The 22,297-nt window shown below is 38.7% G+C and overlaps 2 protein-coding genes across 7 annotated transcripts; one reads left to right on the forward strand and one right to left on the reverse strand.

The window, feature by feature from the left end:
* Nucleotides 1–82: 82 nt before the first annotated feature.
* LOC143028409 (divergent protein kinase domain 2A) lies at nt 83–10,411 on the forward strand. 6 transcript variants are annotated; one of them, XM_076190445.1, is made up of 8 exons: nt 153–169; nt 1,162–1,206; nt 1,309–1,369; nt 2,389–3,049; nt 4,133–4,260; nt 6,426–6,592; nt 7,665–7,777; nt 10,046–10,411. In XM_076190445.1, exons 4-8 carry the CDS (start codon nt 2,396–2,398, stop codon nt 10,244–10,246), a joined length of 1,263 nt encoding a protein of 420 aa, XP_076046560.1. In that variant the 5' UTR covers nt 153–169; nt 1,162–1,206; nt 1,309–1,369; nt 2,389–2,395; the 3' UTR covers nt 10,247–10,411. The 6 variants fall into 6 exon arrangements, with proteins under 6 accessions (XP_076046559.1, XP_076046560.1, XP_076046558.1 ...); XM_076190443.1 differs by lacking the exon at nt 153–169 and adding an exon at nt 176–342; XM_076190444.1 differs by lacking the exon at nt 1,162–1,206 and having other exon boundaries at nt 83–169.
* A 1,037-nt stretch (nt 10,412–11,448) lies between these two features.
* On the reverse strand, nt 11,449–22,000 carry LOC143028410 (programmed cell death protein 6-like). The gene is made up of 5 exons (XM_076190448.1): nt 21,841–22,000; nt 16,083–16,266; nt 15,486–15,659; nt 15,082–15,225; nt 11,449–12,049 (listed from the first exon to the last, which is right to left on the reverse strand). Exons 1-5 carry the CDS (start codon nt 21,844–21,846, stop codon nt 11,829–11,831), a joined length of 729 nt encoding a protein of 242 aa, XP_076046563.1. The 5' UTR covers nt 21,847–22,000; the 3' UTR covers nt 11,449–11,828.
* Between the last annotated feature and the right edge of the window lie 297 nt (nt 22,001–22,297).

Genomic DNA, 22,297 nt, shown 5'->3' on the forward strand with positions numbered 1-22,297 from the left:
AAAAATATATATCTAAGTTCAATTTAATACTAAACATTAGCTAGTGTCAAGGTTCGTAAAGATAAGCAATATCTATCTATTTGTCTCTGGAGATATAGCACTCTTAAGTTTAACTCAGCAGAATTTTCTTCAATTTGACAACGTTTTGTGATTACGAATATCAGATCCGGTAATTTGGGGTTTAAGTACTTAGGTGTTTGTAAACAAGGGAATAACTTTGTATGCATATCTATTGTGTTCAAATTTATTTATGTTAACTGACAAAAATGTGGGCGCCTCTTATAATCCTGGTAATGTTAATCAGGAAACTTGAGCGAGGCTGAGAGTTACAGTGGTACACAGGTGGGTTGACATAACGGGATAGGGGATTGAGAACCTCGAGAAAGTTGAAAATATGTGAATATTTGGTGTGCATAGTACATGTATACACATGTAACAATAATGTTTAAATAGGGTTTCCTTTGACCTTTACCCAATATTAGGGTTTCCTTTACCGAACAACAATGTTTCCTTCATCAAATAAACCTAATAATAAATAACTCGTAAAACCCCAACAAGTATTAAATATTGCTAATGTTAAAGTTTAATAACATAATATATATATATATATATATATATATGTATATATATATATATATATATATACATAATATATATATATAGTATTATGTTATTAAACTTTAACATTTGCAATATTTCATACTTTTTGGGGTTTTATGAGTTATTAGGTTTATTTGATGAAGGAAACATTGTTGTTCGGTAAAGGAAACCCTAATATTAGGTAAGGGTCAAAGGAAACCCTATTTAAACATTATTGTTACATGTGTATTCATGTACTATGCACACCAAATATTCACATATTTTCAACTCTCGAGGTTTTCGATCCTCTAACACTCGCGAATTGTATTGCTTAGGTGTGCACAAGGTTAGCCATCACCAATGTCAAACTGACATTGACAGGACTGGAGAGATGACACAAACATGGTTTCTCAAAGCTGTTGTAGTAGCTCCTATCAGTAGTGTATTTATTTTTAGCATTTTTTATTTATTTATGCTAAGAAAAACATATGATGATGAATTTTAATTTGCCAAATTGATTTTTAATTTTTATATTATATCTGGATTTAACAGAAATTTTATTTCTAAATATTACTTTTTTAGAACACCCACTTTTTCATCTTTGAAGATCAAGGGTCATTGATCTTTGTAAGTAGATGCTAATCGTCTCCAAAATGAATATGAATTATTGTATAACTTTTATCAAGTGCTGGTTTGCATACAATATTTATCAGACCATTTATTTTGCAGTTGTAACTGAGGATTACAAATCTGTGGTGAAAATGAAGGACAGAATTATATAGTTTTCTTTGTAAGTATATTTTCAAGTTTAAATTGAATGTTAATATAGAATTCTTTCTTCATTATTTTATGATTGTATGAAAAAGTTGTTTGAAAGAGTATTTGTGCCTACAGTGCTATGTGGAGTAGAGGCTTGGAATATAATAGAGATAGAGAGGAAGAGACTTAATATTTTTGAGATCATGTTTGAGAAATATGACAGGAATGATTTTCTGAGCCCAATCTGGAGATCAAGTAGCGGCCTCTTTAAAAGGTGATGTCCGAGTTAAAGCATACACCCATGTTACACCCATCCTATACACATTCATTGCTCCTCACATCTTAGTATACCTTGTGGATGAAAGGTCATTTCTGTCCCCCACCACACTGCTTGGATCAGAGGCAGTGCAATGAGACAAAGCTCTTCCATTGCAAGACCTAACATCTGGAGCTGATTTACTACCGCCACTTCAACGTATGGCATCATTCCCTCCTTCATCATTCACTCAAAATGAATTAAGGAAGAGGCAAGAGAAGATCCCTGTGGACTGCCACATTTCTTCATTTATTTACAATCAGTCCTATTTTTTGCACTCTCTTTGCTCAATAGACATTTCTCATGCATTCACTGTCCCTTGCATAAGGCCTACAGTAGGCAGCTCCGTATCCATCACCACCTGTCATCCCTATACATAAAGTTGTCTAATCGTTTCTTAAAACAACTGAAGCGCTGAAACTATCAGTTATTTTAAGAAATGATTAGACAACTTTATGGATGGGGATGACAGGTGGTAATGGATACAGAGCTGCCTAGTGTAGGCCTTATGGTCTCTTGCAGTCTCCTTCATTCTTATGTTCTTCATCCCAACTACCCACCTCATTCTTTGTCTTCTTCACTAGTTCACTCTACCCATTTCTCCTTTCTATAGTCTTCTTGCTAAACCATCCTCACTTATTTTTTCCATATGCCCAAAATATGCAGTGGTATCTTGTTATTAATGCCAAATAAGCCAGAATAACTACTTTTTTTTTTTTTTTTTGTACTTTCAGTTCCATTATGGTGAGAAGAAGATGGAGGAGCTGGATTATATTCTTGAGCTGTATTGGTGTGGGCTTCTTGTGTTTTGGGTGGAAACAGGAATTGGATAAAGAATTTTTGGAACTTGACACGTGTCCTGCATGTTACGGCCAGACTCTATGCCATGACTTCCCACTTTTGGGAAAGCATAGGAATAAAGCTAGTTTTATTGAACTTGATTTTTATTCAGGCTTAAAGCCCACAAAATTAGTTAATGTAAAGAATGTCTATTATGCAAAGTGGGGGCATAATTTTATCGTGCTAAAGAAATTAGCCCATGATAGTGAGCTGAAAGAATTTGACCAAACACTATGTGATGCTGCTCGAACACTAAATTGCAACGTTTCTGAAGCTCTAGTGAAATTGATGAACGAGAGCAGAATGAGTATGGGGAGAATAGTAAAAGATGAGGCAATATACACAGAAAAAGGAACAGGCATCAACTCAAGAACTGTTGTTGAAGTGATTAGAAAATTCCCGAAATTATTTCAGAAAAGTGAAGTTCTACAGTGTGGACAAAATAGTAGCATTGAGTACTTATTCAGTAAGTTCTCGATGCTACACAAAGGACAAGACGTCATTCCTTCCTTCTTGACATTATTGGCTGTCAATCCAGAACCAATAATAATTATGGTGAGTACTCTCTTTTTAATGGGCATTATAGTCAAATAAAATGGAGTATTTGATTGCAAAGGATCAATTACCATATGTATTTCTATATTCCTATTTTGACACAAGGTATTTTTCAGATTGGCTGTTGTTAGTTCTTAGTACTTAGATTTATTTATTTATGAGGGGATGGAGAGGGGGGTGGCTGATTTAATGAAGTGGCCTTGTTGTGGATGTGCTGTGTCTTGTGATACTTCTGACCCAGGACAGTGGACAAGAAGCAGGGATGTCCCATCATCCAGGAGGAGCCAAGATCAGAGGGAGGGAGGGGGTGGATGGCAGTGGATTTTATGCCTTTAATCTTTGGCTACCTCCCTTGTTAGGGGTAAAAAGCCTTTGTTATATGTATGTATATATGGTAGTGGTTGCAACGTTAGAGTGAGAAACAAGAAGAGTGGGGATGGAAAAGGAGATGGGAGATAGGGTTGAAAGAGTATTGGGATGGTTTGAACATGTGAAAAAAATTATTGAAGAGAGATTAGTTAAAAAAGTATGTGGAAGGCAGAGGTGGATGGAGAGAACATGAGGGGGCGACTGAGAATGAGATGGATGGGTGGGGTGAAAAGGGTGATGAGCAAGAGAGGGATGTCTGTTGAGAAAGGAAGGGAGAAGGCAGAAGATAGGGGTGAGTGGAGAATGGCTGTGTATGGATAATGCTGTAATGAATGGAAGGGATTGCGTAGGGGATGGGGGGTTTGGGAGTGGTTATGTGTGAATGATATTTTGACGTAGTCTGAAGGGATTTCTCCCTGTCTTCAACATTTCTGCATGAAGGGATGGAAAGGGGGGTTGCTGAATGAATGAAGAAAGCATCTTTGCTGTGGATGTGCTGTGTCTTGCTGCATTGCTTCTGACCCAGGGTGATGGGCGAGATACAGGGATGACCCAACATCCAGGAGGAGCCAAGATGAGAGGGAGGGAGAGGTGGTAGAAGGGGGTGGAACTATGCCTTTTGACTTTGGCTACCTCCCTGGTAAGGGGGAAAGAGCCCTTTGTATATGTATGTGTGTGTATGTAATTTACATGTACTGACTGTTTGCTCTCAAGTCCTTTCAGTCATCTTATGGAGGATTTTTGCCGATGCTGTATGGAACTTGTGGACGCATCATCGCAGAGGAGTACGTTGGGGTGACACTTGCTCACTTGATAACTGCACAATGGATAATTAGGGCCAGGTATGTTGACTAGTTTTTTATAACTTGTGACTAAGCTTACAAGTCAAGTTCTTTAGCCACAATTCTACTGCTGTTGAGTTACAGTTAGCTTTAATCTTAAAATTTGGGGAACAGGTATTATGGTACAGTTTGACAAAAGTTGTTTTAAATGAAGTTATTAACCACTTCAGTACAACTCAAATTATGTGCAGCATTGGCTCCCATATGTACACTGCATCACACTACTTGCATGACAGAATATAAAGTCACTGCTGTATTATTCATTCTCTTTTACTCTGAGTAATGATAAACACAGTAAATATGATCAAAACAGTTCACAGAATCCAGGGTTAACTCATGTACTACAAAAAATATATATATATATATACATACACATACATATATGATCAAAATGCTGATGCCAGCATCCTTGTGTACCCACTCATGCCTCATGATGCCTACGTAGACATCATCGTAACGAAGTGGTTAAAAGGGTGATAATGTCCAACTAGTTTTTTTAATGGAATGTGCATGGTTCATTTATCTATCTATCCATCTGTATACCAAGAGCTTTTCCTCCTTATAAGGGAGGTAGCCAAGTCATAGGCATGTATCTACTCCCACCCATTCCACTACCCTTTCCTTTTCCTCATCTTAGTTCCTCATGGACGATGGGTCAGTCCTGTATCCCGCCCACTGCCCTGGGTCAGAAGCATTGTAGCAGGACACAGCAAAGCCACTTAACTTACTTGGCAACCCCCCCCTCCTCCACCCTCTCATGCAGATAAAGAGAAGACTGGGAGAAATCCTTTTGGGCTGCATCCAAATATCATTCACACATAAGCACTCCATCCCCCACCTCTCCCTTCCTTTATAATCAATTTAAACTCTTGTGGTCTGGGTTTTTGTCATGACTGTTCAATATGCACACAGATGGGGTGGTGTGGGAGATAAAGCCAAGGGTAATGGGCAAGGGACTGGAATTAGTTAAAGAAAATTGAGGAAAGTGGGAGATAAGCCAGTTGTTGTTTGCTGATGACACTGTGCTAGTGGCAGGATCAGAGGGGGGATTAAGGAAGTTAGTGACAGAGTTTGGGAAGGTGTGCAAAAGGAGAAAGTTGAAGGTAAATGTGGGTAAAAGTAAGGTGATGAGATGTACAAGGGGAGAGGATGGCAGCAAATTGGAAGTGAGTATTAAGGGAGAGAGGCTGGAGGAAGTGGATAGCTTTAGATACTTGGGGTCACATGTGGCGGGAAAGGGAGGAGTGGAGGTGGAGGTAGATTGTAGACTGAAAGAAGTGAGTAAATGCCTTAGGGTATTATAAAAAGTGTAATGAGAAGTAGATATTTGGGAATGGATGCTTAGAGGAGATTGTATGAAGGAGTGATTGTGCAGACAGTACTTTATGGGGCAGACACATGGAACATAAGAGAGGAAGAGTTTAAATGTGCATAAGATGAAATATCTGAGAAGTATGGAAGTAGTTATAAGGTTGGATAGAGTGAGAAATGAGGATGTGAAGAGGAGTGCTAGGGTAGAAAAGGAGATGGGACATAGGGTTGATGAAAGGGTATTGGGATGGTGTGGACACATGGAAAGAATGAAGAAATATTAGTAAAAAAAAAAAAAAAGTGTGGAAGGCAGATGTGGATGGAGTGAACATGAGGGGATGACCAAGGATGAGATGGATTGGTTAAAAGGGGCATTGAGCAAAAGGGGATATCTGTTCAGGAAGGAAGGGAGAGGGTAGGGGTGAGTGGAGAATGGCTGTGTATGGATGATACTGTGATGCATGAGAGTGAGTGGTTATATGCGAGTGATGTTTTGACACAACCCAGAGATTTCTCCCCATCTTCAGTGTTACTGCATATGGGGATGGGGATGGGGTGGTTGCTGAATAAATGAAGCCACTTTGCTATGTATGTGCTGTGTTTTGCTGCATTGCTTCTGACCCAGGGCAATTAGCGAGATACAGGGATGACCTGTCATTCATGAGGAGCCAGGATGAGGAGGGAGGAAGGGGTGGTAATGGGGGTGAAATGGGTGAGAGTGGAATTATACCCTATGGCTTTGGCTACCTCCAGTGTAAGGGGGAAAAGCCCTTATTATTTGTATGTATTTCATGGGCTTATAATTTTTTCTTTATATATACAAATTTTATTATTATTATTATTATTTTTTTCAGATATGCCTTACAGTTGCTGACAATGGCCAGGGATTTTTCTCAAGGACGCTTTAGACTGTACATGACTGATGTGTCAACAGATAATTTTGCTGTTGATGCAAGTGGAAATGTGAAAATCATTGATGTGGAAAACATTTTGATGGTAGATAGTGAAGACAAAGCACTGGGTAAATTTTAATTTATCTCTTGGTATACATCCTTGTAGCTTGTCAGGGCCTTGTTTAGTTTGCATTTGGAGGTGGATGAATGACCAAAAGAGGCAAAGAATAATTTATGAAAAAAAAAAAAAAAGTTATGTTGTTGTGATACCATTTAATGCTGTGATGGGCTGCCATAACAATACCAAAAGATATGTTACTCCTAGAACTGAGTAGAATCATACAGCGAGACTCAGAAAAAATATCATCATACTGTCTTTTAGAATCTTAGCATTCAAGGGTCAATAAGACAAACATGGACATCAAATTTTTTATTCTAGATAGTGGGGAGATTATCTATTCTAACACCTGTCCCTTGGTACCAATTGTTCAGTCACCTGATGTTGGTCCTGCTTAGTTCAGGCTCACTGAAAAGACAACTAATGTGCCCCCCATCAGATTACAGAGCAGAAACGAGGCTAATGATTTTGGTATGTACTCCCAGTCATAATTATCCAATGTCATGCACAGCTGATTTAAAGATAATTGATAAAAAGTATGGATAGCTGAGAAAATTTTTCATAAAAAAGTATTGGATACAGTTAACCAGAACAAGATATATGAAGTATGGCAAATCTGTAACATAGAACTTGGTTCCTCACCAAATTTTCATTTAATAGAATATTTATGTCAAATTAAATAATAGTTCATTTCTATTGGTTAATATAAGGAAATAGGGAAACCTAAATATTTTGATTATTGGTATCATTAGATAGTGATGACTATTTATAGTAAATATAAATAGTTACCTAAATATTTTGATTATTGACATTAGATAGTGACTATCATTAGATAGTAATAGTTCCTATCCAGAAATATGTCAAAGGTTTTGGAGTGCCTATTGTGAAATAAAGATTTGGAGGAGAGACACAAGTGGCAATGTAGTCTTTGTAAAATGTGGCTGCCACGTAAAAAATATTTTAATGTGAAGCAGTTTTAATGCCTGTTGTGTTACTGTAGCACGTTTCAGTGTCATGCCTGCTCTCCCGGTTTCACTTGCTATTGTACAATAAATTTATATTTTATTTTTTCTTTATTTCAGACCAAAAGGAGTCGATTAATGATGGGTTTGCTTGCAGAAGATGTTTCAGCTTTTCATACGAAGATGTTTGCACACATCTGTATGCTGATCACAACTATTTTGCTGTTTGCAAGGTGATTTATCCAGGGTATTTTACTATTTCATTGGCAATAATCAGTGCCTCAATCCTTGAGAGATACTGTAGTACCATACTGAAGAGATGGAATCATAAAGGTGGTATAGGAGATAGTTAAGAAGGGTCAAAGCAGAAATTAGGGATAGTAGAAGCTTCTAGTTGTCATACTTGTATTCAAATTAATTTACCTGCATATTGTCTACCTGGTCTTTATTCATCTAGGGTATTCTATATATTATGCATCTACACAGAATAATGTACTACTATTGTCATCCTAACGTCTTCACGAATTTCTTGCCAGGTCCTCTTGATATTCTCGCATCCTGTGATGATAGAACTTCTTTGTCAATTTTATCCAAACCTTTCCTTGTTCTGAAAACAGCTGTCATCTTTCTGTGTAGTAATAGTGTGAGACTATTTCTATATCACCATGGAGGGGAGGGGAACAGTCACCACTTATTAGATCTCTGATTTGAAAAAATAGAAACTGAGTGACAGCCCCCAGAGGGTAGCACCTCTATATGGATGCGAGTGATAGGATTTGAAGACAGGTGGCAGGGAGATTCCATTTGACTTCTATCATACAGAAGCACTAATTTTTACCCAAGTACTACTCCCTTACATATACATATACCAAAGGCTTTTTCCCCGTACAAGGGAGGTAGCAAAAAAGGCAAACTCTACTCCCACCTGTTTCATCCTAACATACTCCACTCCCATTTACCTCTCTCCCTCCAACATATCTTGGCACCTCCTGGATGACGGGTCATCCCTGCATCTTGCCCACTGCCCTGGGTTAGAAGCAGTGTCACAAGACACAGCACATCCACAGCAAGGCTGCTTCATTAAATCAGCGACCCACCCCCTCCGTCCCCTTATGCAGAAATGGAGAAGATGGAGAGAAATCCCTTCAGGCTGCATCAATTTATTTTCCACACATACTCCCTCACTCCCCATCCCCCTCATGCATCACAGCATCATCCATACACAACCATTCTCCACTTACCCCTATCTTCTGTCTTCTCCCATCCTTCCTCAACAGAAATGTCCCTTTTACTCCATCCATCCATCTCATCCTTGGTTGCCCCCTCTTTTACTAATCTCTCTTCACTCATTCTTTCCATGTGTCCAAACCATCCCAATACTCTTTTATCAACCCTATCTCCCTTATATATACACTGTATATATATTAATTTTTGTCTCATGTGTGTTTAATTTTTTATCCTAGGAAAATATTGATACATACATGCATACATATACCAAGGCTTTTTCCCCCTTTCAAGGGAGGTAGCCAAAAAGGGAAAGGCATAAAAACACTCCCACCCATTTCATCCCTAAATACACTCCACACCCCTCCCACTCATCTGAGCACCTCCTGGATGACGGGTCATCCCTGCACCTTGCCCACCGCCCTGGGTCAGAAGCAGTGTCGCAAGACACAGTACATCCACAGCAAGGCCGCTTCATTTAATCGGCGACCCCCCCTCTCCGTCCCCCCGTGCATATAAGGAGAGGACGGGGAGAAATCCCTTCGGGCTGCGTCAAAATTTGCTCACACATACTACCTCACCGCCCACTCCTCCTCATGCAATCACATCATCCATATACAACCATTCTCCACTCACCTCTGTCTTCCGTCCTCTCCCTTCCTTCCTCAACAGACATTCCCCTCTTCCCCAAAGCCCCCTTCACCCCATCCATCCACCTCATCCTAGGACGTCCCCTCATGTTCACTCCCTCCACATCTGCCTTCCATACCTCTTTTACTAGTCTTTCTTCACTCATTCTTTCCATGTGTCCAAACCATCCTAATATTCTTTCATCAACCCTATCTCCTAGCTCCTTTTCCACCCCTGTTCTCCTCCTCACCTCCTCATTTCTCACTATATCTAGCCTAGTAACCCCCACCATACTTCTCAGACACCTCATCTCAAACACATTCAAACTCCTTCTCTCTTCTTCTCTTATGTTCCACGTTTCTGCCCCATACAGTGCTGTTGGCACAATCACTCCTTCATACAGTCTCCTCTTCGCATCCATTCCTAAATGTCTATTCCTCATTACACTCTTTAATCCACCAAGGCATTTACTCGCATTTACATAAGTTTAATGAATCACAGAAGTTTGATACTTTAGCTACAATATATATATATATTTGATAAATAAATTAGTTATGAGTAATTAGGCTATTGTGAATTAGTAGATAGAAATACATGGGTTACATAAGGAAAATTCATACATTTAATCTACTTTATCTCATTAACAGGGTCTTCTGTCTTCAACAGCATTTGCTCATGACCTTCCTAAAGGCTTCCTTCACACTCCTCCATCATGGTTGCATTCGGAATACGGGGAACTCCCGAACCTCATAGAAAAATGCGCAATGCCAAGTAATGGGGAGAGTAGAGCAGATGCTGCTCTGGACATAATCAAGATTTTCACGGGTCTCCTGCAAGATCGATCATGACAGATCTTTCCCAGGAAGGAAGAAGCTTGAATGAAGAAAAATATATCTTTAGAATATATTTGTTATTAAAGATGTTATATATTTATTGTATCCAAGATAATACTTCTGACTATTTCAGTTGATGTATACTGTTCCTATATGAATAGAGTTGTCTATCTTCTCATATTTATTGTGTTTTTTAAACCTTTTGTAAAGTTGCTACATCAGTTTATGAATGCTATCAATCCATATACCAAAGGCTTCTTCCCCTTATAAGGAAGGTAGCCAAAAGATTGATTGATGAAGTACCCATGCTAGTAGGCATGTAGCTGTGGCCAAAGCACCTTTGCCCTATGTACTTGGACTGTTAGGGCAGGTAATTGTCACTGCTGTGAAGGCAGAAAGGAAGAACTTAAGTATATTTGAGATGAAGCATTAGAGAGAATGGAGGGCATTAAGAGGATGGATAGTGAGAAATGTGGAGGCTACACAGTGGGGTTGGAAAGAGCCGGCAAATATTATTGATAAAAAAAAAAATAATAATAATAGGATGGTTTGGGAATATGGAAAGAATGAAGAAGGATTAGCAAAATGAGTGTGGAAAGTAGGAGTGGATGAGTTAAGTGGGAGACTAAGGTGGTTTGACAGTGAAAGGGGCATTGAATACAAGATGAATGTTTGTCGAGCAGGGAAGGGAGAGGGCAAAAGATAGGCATGAGCAGAGTTGTTGTAAGTGAATGAAGAAATGATGCAGCCAGAAAGTTTTGATTTTGTCTATTCTGTATTTTACAAAGGAGATACAAACAGACTTATTGGCCTTTATGAGGGTGCTTGGGAACTGTAAGGTGTAAACAGTGAAGAACCACGGACTTGATTTAAGTGTACGAAATCATGATCCTGAGAAATCAGTTTGACTGGGGTTGAATGTTATGTATTCATCTAGGCATTTTTTAAGTGTCAATTGTAATTGAACTTACAACATAAATCGGTAGTTTGTTCCAAGCATTTACAATGTAGTCGACGAAAAAATTAATTGGTTCATTGGTATTTGATCTCTTATAGCCTATTTTGTAGCCATTATTTCTTATGGCATTATTATGGTCCATGATAAGATAATCCTCTATGTTCATGTTAGCAAAACCATGGAAAATTCTAAAGACTTAATTACATCAAACAAGCTAGAAATAACTATAGGTTGATTTAATGGCAAGAAAACACACAAAATTGAATATAATTTAATGAGCTCCAAAGGCATGGTATTATTCTTTCAAAACATATTTGAAGAGAAGGCCACAAATATTTCCTACAATAACTCCATGACTAATAAAAATAGACTTTCAAAAGGACAAAGTCAAATCATGGAAAAATTAACCCTGCTCCTGTTTCTAAATTAAGAAAAAGACTCAAACTAACTGATTACTTGTCTAACAGCCACCACCAAAAACTGCTGTTGTAACCTTACAAAATCAGTATTCCCAAAATAACTGTATATTCTCAAAAGCATTAAAGAAAGTTGGTCTTATAAAAGTGATCTTTGGTTCTTGATCATACTATACTGCTTGGAGAATGCACAAGACTGATAAGAAACAGAAAGAAAATGCTTCTATAAACTTGAGAGAGCAGTTGTCATGAAATCCTCATACCCAATAGTTATGACACCCTTCATCTCCCTGTCACGAGCCCTGAAAGCATCTGTTAAATTCCTAATTTGCACATTAAACACGATAAAGTTATCAAGCGTGACTTTCCGTGTCTTTGGGGCAAACTTTGCAACACCGAAAGCAGTAAACTGAGGCGAAAGTCTAAAGCCCATCTGCTGCAGTGCTGTAAAGAAATTAAAATTTTTCTTAAAACAATTGCGTTAGTAAATTAATCACAATGAACTCTCAATAATATGGCAACCAATAACCTGGGACTTATAATGATTTTGAAGTTTTGGTTTGATGTAATATTGAGGTAGTGCCAACATAATTCTAGAATACACAAGAAATTCTGGAAAATAGTAATTCTAGAACTTCATTGGTGATCTCCAGTGCTTCTATCTTTAAGGACATTATTGTGCCAATGAGACAAGGGATGAATGCAAGTAGAAATAACTTTGCCAACCATGTAGTTGATGAATGGAATAAACTTCCTGCAGAGGCAGTGCAATGTAGTTCAATTTGAAGCTTTAAGATTCATTTAGATAAACACCTAAGCAAGATGCTGTAATGCCTGCCATTTACTTTACATTATTTGTTTGTTTTTATTGTCTTTTTATTTGCTTGATTTTCATATATTATCATTATTTACTATTTACCTGTTTTGTTTATTATTTACCTATACCTATGCATTTATTCATTTTATTCATTATTATCTTTTTTATTTATAATTATAATTTTTTTCGTATCCATCCTAGTTATGGACCAAAAGGTCTCCTGTCAGGATGCTCCACCTTTGTAGTCCTTTGTAACAAAGGGTAGTTAATCAATCTGCTGCCTCGCGTCTCTCTTCCACAAGACCCATAGCTCCCTGATAACCAGCAATACCCACTGAAATGGCCCATAACTCACTAAAGAAAGAAATATTGTATTGCTGTCTGGTCATATATCTTCTATAAGCACAGGCACTTATCATTTAGCGAAACAATGATAACAATTTGCCATTGTCCTGAAACAGTGTGGGGGTACCAACAACTCTTATGCATTTAATATCTTATGAATGCTAGTAACATCAGCATTCTTTCATGGTTGGTGACTAATTCCAATTCAAAATAGAAGACGAAGAAAATAAATTTCTATTATTCCTCCTTTCTAATGCCCTTGAATATCTTACTACCTCCAAAATTACATCTTTTCGGTGTAATATTGTAACTTTACAATAGAAGCACTGGTTATATCTGATACACATTCATGCATACATCTACCAAAAGGTCCTTTTTTCCCCCCTTTTAAGGGACATGGCCACGTCAAAGCACCCATCTAAAACTTATTTGCTGTCCCTTCTATATTAGCTCCTTATTGATGAAGAGTCATCCCTACCCCTGCCCACTGATTGGGTCAGAGGCAATGCAGTATGACACAGCACCTCCACAGAGCAGACAAAATATTCTTGACAAAATACTAATATCATTATCCTGAAAAAGGCACTCTCAATGATTCATTGTTATTTTGGGAACAACACAGCCTCAAAGGTGCCAAATTACCAAGGTTCAATTAGAAAAGTTAAAACTAAGAGACTATGTGAGAAGAAGAACCACCACCAATGAAATCTGTCTTTTATACAAAATGACTTGTCTCTTAGTTTGGGGATTATCTGTTTGCCTCCAAGCAAAACAAAGGCAGCTGGAAAAAAAAAAAAAACTCCACTACATAGGTGAGGCAGAACTATTTGCCTTAGCAAAATGGCCAATCAGCATGCAGCACTCCCCAATATCCACCCATGCCTCACCCAATCATTGAGATGCAAAGCTGTTGTCATGACAATGATTCTGAGGCCTCTTTCAACACATCTTGCTTGTCACGAGAAGATATTGCAATGCAGTACCTGTTGTTTTTGCATTATTTATAGCATAGCAGACCTTCACCATGCATCAGGACGGTAACAACAGAGACAGTAAGTTTATTTTTGACAAGCCTGGAAGAAAGAGGTAAAAAATCTTGCTGCCTCGAGACAGGTCTCAAAGAAGAAAAAAGATGTATAGATGAGTGTTTAAAAACTAGCTAAAACCTTGGCCTAAAATGAACATTTTAATAGTCTTTCTTTCAATGTATTTCTGGTTCTATGCTACATATGGTAGCATTGTGTACTTACCTAAATGTACCTCACAAAAAATTGGAGGGGAATTACAGACTACATCGATTCCCCTGTGCAATGCTTCATATATTAACGGAATTCCAGTCAATCAATTCATTGCCTAAGGTCTCTTGCAGTAGACCCGTAGCTCCCAGGTAACCAGTAATGGCCAGTGAACAGGCCTATAAATCACTTACAGAAGAAATACTGTGCCACTGTCTAGGAACAGTTAATGTTAGTCAGTGTAAAATGAAGTGCTCAATATTCTCTTTGTGATGTTTGCATCTTGGGTAGTTTGTTTCTGTGCTGATACTGTCTGTCTTAAAGCTGAATATTGTCCTGAACAAGTGTATGCTAACTGTGGTTCTTACTATTCTTGAGAGAGATTTTTCTCTAGGGCTGATGTCAGACGGGGGTGGGGGGGTTGGTTGGTTTAGTGGAGCATCGAGTTTTGTGGTTCTGTCTTAAGAAGCTTGTTCAGTGATTTGGGTGTGAATTTTTGTGTGGACATATTGTATGTATACTGCTTAAACAAGAAAGAAAAGGAGTACAAGAAGCTGAGAGAAGAGTGGGAGGGAGTGACTAACTGATGGATGCAGGGTTAAGAGTAGTTCTTATGAATCAAACTGCTCTTGATGCAACCATGACACAGAGGACACTGAGCACCTCATCCTACATTGCCTTACACTATCCCTTGACAACAATACTATTTCTTTTCTGAGTGACTTATGGGTGCCTGGGAACTGCAGGTCTCCTACAAGAGATACCTGAGGCAACAGATAGAGTGCTATTCAAATCTTGTGCTTATACCTTTAAGTATGTTCAGTTTCTTATCTTTCACTGTGGGGTCTTTCACATGTGTGGAGTATAGTCGCAGGTCATGTGTATCAAATGAAAGACCTATTTTTTTAGGACTTTTGGCCAGTGGCAGTGATTGGCCAGTCAATGTGAAAGCTCAGTGTTTCTTAGATTCATGTAGATTAATATAAGAAGCATCACTGAGGACATTTGAGGGGATCCAGACATTCTGAACAATGATAACCTGTATCATCCTATGACATAAAAAGTGAAACATTACTCACCTTGATGCATCTCACCCTCATCAATGGTCCCTGAGTTGTCTTTGTCATAGCTTCTATAAACATTAGTCCACTGACTGATGAAGCCAAACAGTTGGCTAAACTCGTGGACATTTATACTTCCTGAATTATCGCTGTCAAACATTTCTGACATTCAAGACAGAAGAAGAGGGCATAGGTAAATGAAATGTTGGAAAATTAAATCACTTATATAATAGCTCTTCTATTAACCCAGTCAATAGCATTCTAGTCCATTTCAAGAACATTGCCAAAAATATCTGTACTTTATAATCATTCAGTAAAGTAATATACTTTTATTGATATATAAAAATAAGACAATTATCTAGTCAGCAAATCTATGAAGATTGGTAATGAAGATATACTTTAATCACACTAGTTCTACTCACTAATCATCAAACGACAGGCTTCTTCCGAGAACTTGGACCAGTTGCCATTCTGAAGAGCCTGCTGCAATTCAGATGCATTAATTTGGCCTGAGCGATCCTGATCAACAGCCTGGAACCACATCATGATATTGGGATCCACAGCTGGGGCTCCTTGGTACCCAGGTGGTGCTTGTCCTAGAAACATTCAGTATGAAAAAATAAATATACATACATCCCCCCTTATAAGGGAAGTAGTCAAAGGCATAAACCCACTCCCACCCATTTCATCCCCACATACTCCACCCCCATTCACTACCCCTCCCTCCCTCTTTGCTTAGCTCCTCCTGGATGATGGGTCATCACAACATCTTGCCCACTGCCCAAGATATGAGGGAGGGAGGGGACTGAATGAGAGTGGAGTATGTAGGGATTGAATGGGTGGGGGTGGATTTCATGCCTTGTTTTTTGGCTACCTCCCTTGTAAGGGGGGAAAAGCCTTTGATTATACGTAATAAGAATCAGTCAAATATAAAAAATATCTTGAAAAATATTTGAAATATTATTCAAATTATCAACACGAGGCATACAAATATCCTAGAAATTGACTGGTATGGGTACCTGGGAATCCTTGAGATGGCTGCTGTCCTGGGTACCCCTGAGGCTGCTGACCTGGGTATCCCTGGGGTTGCTGCTGACCTGGGTATCCCTGGGGTTGCTGCTGTCCTGGATATCCCTGGGGTGGCTGCTGGCCTGGGTAGCCATAAGGTTGTTGCTGGCCTTGATAGCCATGACCTGGGTAACCCTTCAGAATGATAAAAGTGTTCTTATCAAAACATGAATAAAAATATGGCTTTGTAGGTTGGGATGGTTTAGATACATGGAAAGAATGAGTGAAGAAAGATTAGTAAAAGAGGCTTGGAGGGAATGAACATGAAGGGTTGACCAAAGATGAGATGGATGGGATAAAAGGGGCACTAGGAAAGAGGGGAAGGTCTGTTGAAGATGGAAGGGAGAAGACAGAAGATATGGGTGAGTGGGGAATGGTTCTGTATGGATGATGCTATGATGCATGGGAGTGGGTGGGGGATGGGGGGATGAGGGAGTATGGGTGAATGATATTTTGATGCAGCCCGAAGAGATTTCTCCCCATTTTCTCTTTTTCTGCATGAGGGGATGGTGAGGGGGGAGGGGGTTGCTGATTAAATGAAGCAGCCTTGCTGTGGATGTGCTATGTCTTACTACATTGCTTCTGACCCAGGGCAGTGGGCAAGATGCAGGAATGACCTGTCACCCAGGAGCCAAGAAAAGAGGGAGGGAGGGGTGAATAGGAATGGAATATGTGGGGATGAAATGGGTGAGAACCTTCTTTACCAATAAAAATATTTAGATTTTTTGTTAAAATCAGCTGTGTATGGTTCCAGAGTTATTACTGATTCTAAAATATTTCCTAAGTCCTTTTCCTTTACAGGGACATCAACAAGAGACAGGGTTTTAGGACTCCCAGCCCCATCAAGAGAAGTCGTTGTGGCAGAAAGTCTAAAATGGTGTACAGGAATACCTCACTATACGACCGAGTGCTATAAAGTAGGTAAAACAAATGTTGGGTGTATGTGAAAGCCCCAGTAGGCAAAAATTGAGGAGGGGGGGTTGACAGGGTCCATGAAACCCCCCCCCCCTATTTACATGTAAAACCCATCTTGATATACAAATGTTCGCATTGCAACCAGTCAGTTGGGAACACAACTCGGTTGTATGTGAGGTATTCCTGTACTCCTTTTGGAGGATTGCAGTCCTCCTATCCTGTGAGACTCGGCACAGGAAAGTGTACCTGTGGGGATCAGTCTTCTGCTAAGGAGGGGCTGCCTCCCTTAAGGTTTGGCAAACACTGATCAGTGGAGGTAAAACCCCTCCCACCGTCAGCCATGGGGCCTGCCCCCCCCCCCCATTACCCACAAATACAGGGGACTTATAACTGGATCCCCAAGACCCGACTCTTGACAGACGTCTGCAACCTGAGGGGCCTGCCAGGTGGTGAATGCATCTAAAATAATGAGTATCCAGTTCCTAAGTCCAAGACAAGCCAAGGCAACTGTCCAAAAGATGAAGAAGGGAAGAATGAAGTAGTCAGAAGAAGAAACAGGCCCGACTACAATTTGTTGTGTCAGCTGTCGTCACCTAAACCCGCCAATGGCGTCAATGGGTCAGAGTCTGGGGTGGGTGGGACCACCTTATAAGAGGAAAAGGGCCTTTGACTGTGTATTTACCTAGTTGTATTCTATGGGAAGGGGAGCTATGCTCATGGTGTCCCATCTTTATATCTCACAGCATCTAGTTTTTTCTTAAATTAATATATGGTGTTTGCACACACTATTGTTTCATCCAATTTGTTCCAGACATCCACCACTCTGTGGGGATTTTTTTTTCAGATCTCTTCTATAACTGTCCTTTTTGAGTTTCTTTTCATGTCCCTTTGTTTTTCCTCTTGTCTTCTCTATCAAGGACTTTCATCCCTTTCATGATTCTATAAATGGCCAACAGATCACCCCTTTCTCTTCTTTGTTCCAGGGTTGGTAATTCCAGTTTAGACAATCTTCACTCATATGTCAGCTTAAGAATTGTTGGGGCCATCTTTGTCATTGCTCTTTGGATTCTTTCTATTTTTCTTATATTATTATCTTTTTTTTTTTTTTTGTACTGGGTGTCCATAGTGTTGCTGCATACTCCAGTCTTGGCTTTATCGGTGTGACTAGTATTTCCTTTACGATTTCTTCATCCAAGTAATTAAAAGCCACCTTTATTGATCTTAACAAATTGTAGGTTTCTCCGACTATTTTGTTTATCTGCTTGTCTGGGGACATGTCTTTGGTGATAATTACTCTCAGGTCCTTTTCAGAACCAACTTTCTTTACTTCCTTTGCACTGATTTTATATTGTCCTAATATTCTTTCTTTACTTTTTCCAAATTCCATTATACTACATTTCTTAATGTTGACTTCCACTTCCCACTTCTGACTCAATTCCCAGACCTTGTTTAGATCTCTCTGTAGCGATTCACAATTTTTTTCCATACTTAATATCTTTAGTAGTTTTGCGTTGTCTGCAAAGTTCATGTGACACTCCACACCATCCATGTCATTTACGCAAACATTATCTGAACCAGTACTGATCCCTGTGGGACACTTATCATTTCTTCCCAAGTAGAATATTTATCTCTGAGCATCACTTATTTTTCTTCCATACAAGAAACCCTCCATCCATTTCAATAGTTTTCCTTATATACCTCTTGTTGTTTAGTGTTTCTTTATCAAATGCCTTTTGTAGGTCCTTGTGGCATATGACCTTCCCTGTCCAAATCTGAATTGTCTTGAATATAGTATATTGTTCTCCAAATGTTTTGTCCATCTATTTTTGAGAAATTTCTCACAAATTTTGGCTATTGTATTTGCAAGGGAGACTGGTCTCTAGTTTGTTGGGTCTTCCTTGTTTCCCCCTTTATATATTGGTACAATATTGGCATTTTTCCAGTCTTGTGGTACCTTTCCTTCTTTGAGTGAACAATCTATTATCTTATATATTTTGTCTATTAGTTCATCTATACATTTAGTATCCAGTTTCCAATTCCATCAGGGCATGTGATTTTCTGATATTAAGGTCATTATTTGGTTCCTTATTTACCTACTTTTATCTTATGGGAAGGGGAGCTATGCTTTTGGTGTCCCGCCTTTGTATCTCGCAGTGTCTAGTTTGCTCTTAAATTCGTGTATGGTTTTTGCACACACTATTGTTTCATCCAGTTTGTTCCAAATGTCCACCACTCTGTGTGGAAAACTGTTTTTCTTCAGATTTCTTCTATAACTATGTTTTTTTAGTTTCTTTCCATGTCCTCTTGTGTTCCTCTTGTCCCAATTTAACAAGTCCTCTCTACTGAGTATTTCTGTACCCTTCATGATTCTATAGATGGTCAGTAGGCCTAGGTCACCTCTCTTCTTTGCTCCAAAGTCGGTAACTCCAATTTAGCCATTCTCTCTTCATATGTCATAGTTATTTCTCTTATTGGGGGGGATCTTTCTCCATTTCATCCCAATTGGAGAAGGGTTGTATATGGATGATGTTGTGATGCATGAGATGGAATGGGTGGGGGGATGGGGGGTGAGGTATGTGTGAGCAAAATTTGATGCAGCCAGAAGGGATTTCTGGCTGGATGAAGCAGCCTTGCTGTGGATGTGCTGTGCCTTGTGACACTGCCTCTGACCCAGGGCAGTGGACAGGGTGCAGGGATGACCCGTCATCCAGGAGGTGCTAAGATAAGAGGGAGGGTGGAGGGGAGTGGAGTGTATTTAGGGATGGAATGGGTGGGAATGATTTTATGCCTTTTTCTTTTTGGCTACCTCCCTTGTAAGGGGGAAAAAAGCCTTGGTATATGTATGTATGTAAGTTGGACTAGACTCCCACAGTAAGTTATTGAATCCAACACAAATATATCTGAAGATAATTTAGACAAATAATGGCACACTGGAACAAAAGCAAAACATGTATCAATTACAACAGTACTGACTACAACTCCCTAAAATCAATCTTGATTTTGTAAGAAATCTTGATCCAGAGACAGGTTACTACTATTAAAATAAACATAAGTAACATTAATGAACCTACTTAAATCCATGTCAAGCAATGACTATAGACAACAAAAAGAAACCCTAGCGACAATCTACAAGAACCACCCTTAACTACACCTCCAATCCATGGTTCCTAACAACTGACAAAATGAACTCAAGTCAACTTACAACTTTACATAATGGAGCACTATGAATAATAACAAGAAGAAAAACTACCCCCAACTGGACACCTACATACATACAGACATCAACATCTTCCCCCATAGTACACTACATGAAAACGACTAGAATACAATTCTACACTGTCATCCTATACACTATGCACCAATTACACTAAGTTTCACAAGCACCACCAACTGAAAGAATGGAAAAGAAAATGAAAGGTAAAAATAGAAAATATTAGCAGCATGCTACTTAAGCACCTATGACAACCTACTTCCTATATCACACAAAACGTTGACACAAACACCTGGATTACTAAACAAACCCCTTTAAGACCGACTACCAAACAAACACTCAAAGAACAACCCCTAGACATCAGCCCCACAGGAAAAGAAAAAACCCTCTCGTGTCTTGTAAGAACCACAGTGACACACCGGTGCTCAGGACATCGTCCAACATTAAAACAGTATGAACAGAGAATAGGCCTAACCATAGATTCAAACTGTCCAAGATGCAGCGACCATAGAGGACATAGAACACCTAATAACCTAAAGCTACACTGTGCCAAACTAACAACCGATAGACAAAAACACAATATATCTTCCCTGAATGATTTAAGGTTCCTTACTGTTCCCAGTTGCCTGAAGGCCGCAGGTCTTCGGCAAGAAAGACCAGTTGCAATGGATTGATTGATATTTTGAGAATTCAGTCTACTTTTACATCTATATCTATAGATTGAGAATTCAGTCTACCTTTATATTTATGTCTATAGATTGAGAATTCAGTCTATATTTACATTCACTCCCTCCCTCACCACCATAGGTACTTCTTCCCTCAGCGATTTATGGATTGAACTCATGGGCTGTAGTTTTTTTTGGGGGGAGGAACATTGGTCTCTTGTAGAAGAGAACTCTGGCAACAGACAACTGACTGACTGATTGATAAAAGAGCATGAGTCATACACTCAAAAATATACCTACTCACAAGTTATGGAAGCAAAATCAAATGAGAGAGAAACTGCCACTAGTTGAATTATCAAATACATATAGTCCGACATAAATCTGATGAATGTATAAACAAAATTTACTTGAAATTATTGGGGAAAGAATGTTTGAAAACTGTACACTGTAAGATGTTTCCAGCTGATTTGAATGACATCAGATATCAAAATATGTAACAATGATAAATATAAAAAAGAGAAATATTACCATAATTTTGTAACTTTAAAATATATATAAAAAATAAGAAAATATTGAGAAATAGAACTAAACTAAGATGGGCGACCTCCGTGATGGGGGGCGGAGAATAATCAAGCATACAAACTCAAAGAATAACAGCTTGGGGTCCTTAGGTTATGTTAGGTAGAGCGTCCTCTTTTGGGATGTAGGAGTTACCAGTTGGCAAATTTTAGTTAAGACGGCAAGTACACTCCCACCAAATCATACTACAAAATTTATACAAAGTTACATTGCCCTTCGCCTACAAATTTAGACATCCGAGATATACTGCAAGCACTAGGTTCAATGACCGTTATTTTCCTAAACATTATTTATCATTAACTGAAACACATTTACTATTCAAAATCTTAGTATACTCACACTCATGATTGTAATAGTGTAACAGTGCTAGATTTCAGTTTTTCCAGATTGCCGAACCGCATAACCAGGCTCGGAATTACGCTGAAGGTTTAAAAATTGTTTATCTCAAAATATCCACAACATGAAGTAAGCGACACGTATAGGTCACTTATTGATGGAAGTTAAAAAAATACACAAATGAATAAAATCCTAATTCAATAAATAAATAATAATCTAATTACTCTATTGACACTATCACATGAGTACGATAAATTATGATTTTTTGTTTTCCTAGGTGGCACCTTGCCAATTTGGCATTGGCAACTTTTCAAAGAACTTTGATTTCATAATCTGTCTTGTGAAGAGATGACATATATAATTGTATTAAATATCGAAGAACATTTAAATTAGTTGTATTTGACATTCCTCTAAACACAAATGATTATTAGAGATGGATAGTAAGAACGAGTAAGTGAAA

The sequence above is a fragment of the Oratosquilla oratoria genome, chromosome 9, assembly GCF_046742065.1.
Source record: "Oratosquilla oratoria isolate Oo_2021 chromosome 9, ASM4674206v1, whole genome shotgun sequence".
NCBI classification, from domain to species: Eukaryota; Metazoa; Arthropoda; class Malacostraca; order Stomatopoda; family Squillidae; genus Oratosquilla; species Oratosquilla oratoria.

Bases quoted from the DNA above. Each gene is read 5' to 3' on its own strand.
- LOC143028409 (XM_076190444.1), top strand. From the start codon at position 2,396: ATGGTGAGAAGAAGATGGAGGAGCTGGATTATATTCTTGAGCTGTATT. The intron at 3,050-4,132 runs GTGAGTACTCTC...TTTGCTCTCAAG, and splicing joins CAGAACCAATAATAATTATG to TCCTTTCAGTCATCTTATGG. The intron at 6,593-7,664 runs GTAAATTTTAAT...TCTTTATTTCAG, and splicing joins TAGTGAAGACAAAGCACTGG to ACCAAAAGGAGTCGATTAAT.
- LOC143028410 (XM_076190448.1), bottom strand. The intron at 15,660-16,082 runs GTACCCATACCA...GAATGTTTCTAG, and splicing joins GCCATCTCAAGGATTCCCAG to GACAAGCACCACCTGGGTAC. The intron at 15,226-15,485 runs GTGAGTAGAACT...CTTGAATGTCAG, and splicing joins AGCCTGTCGTTTGATGATTA to AAATGTTTGACAGCGATAAT.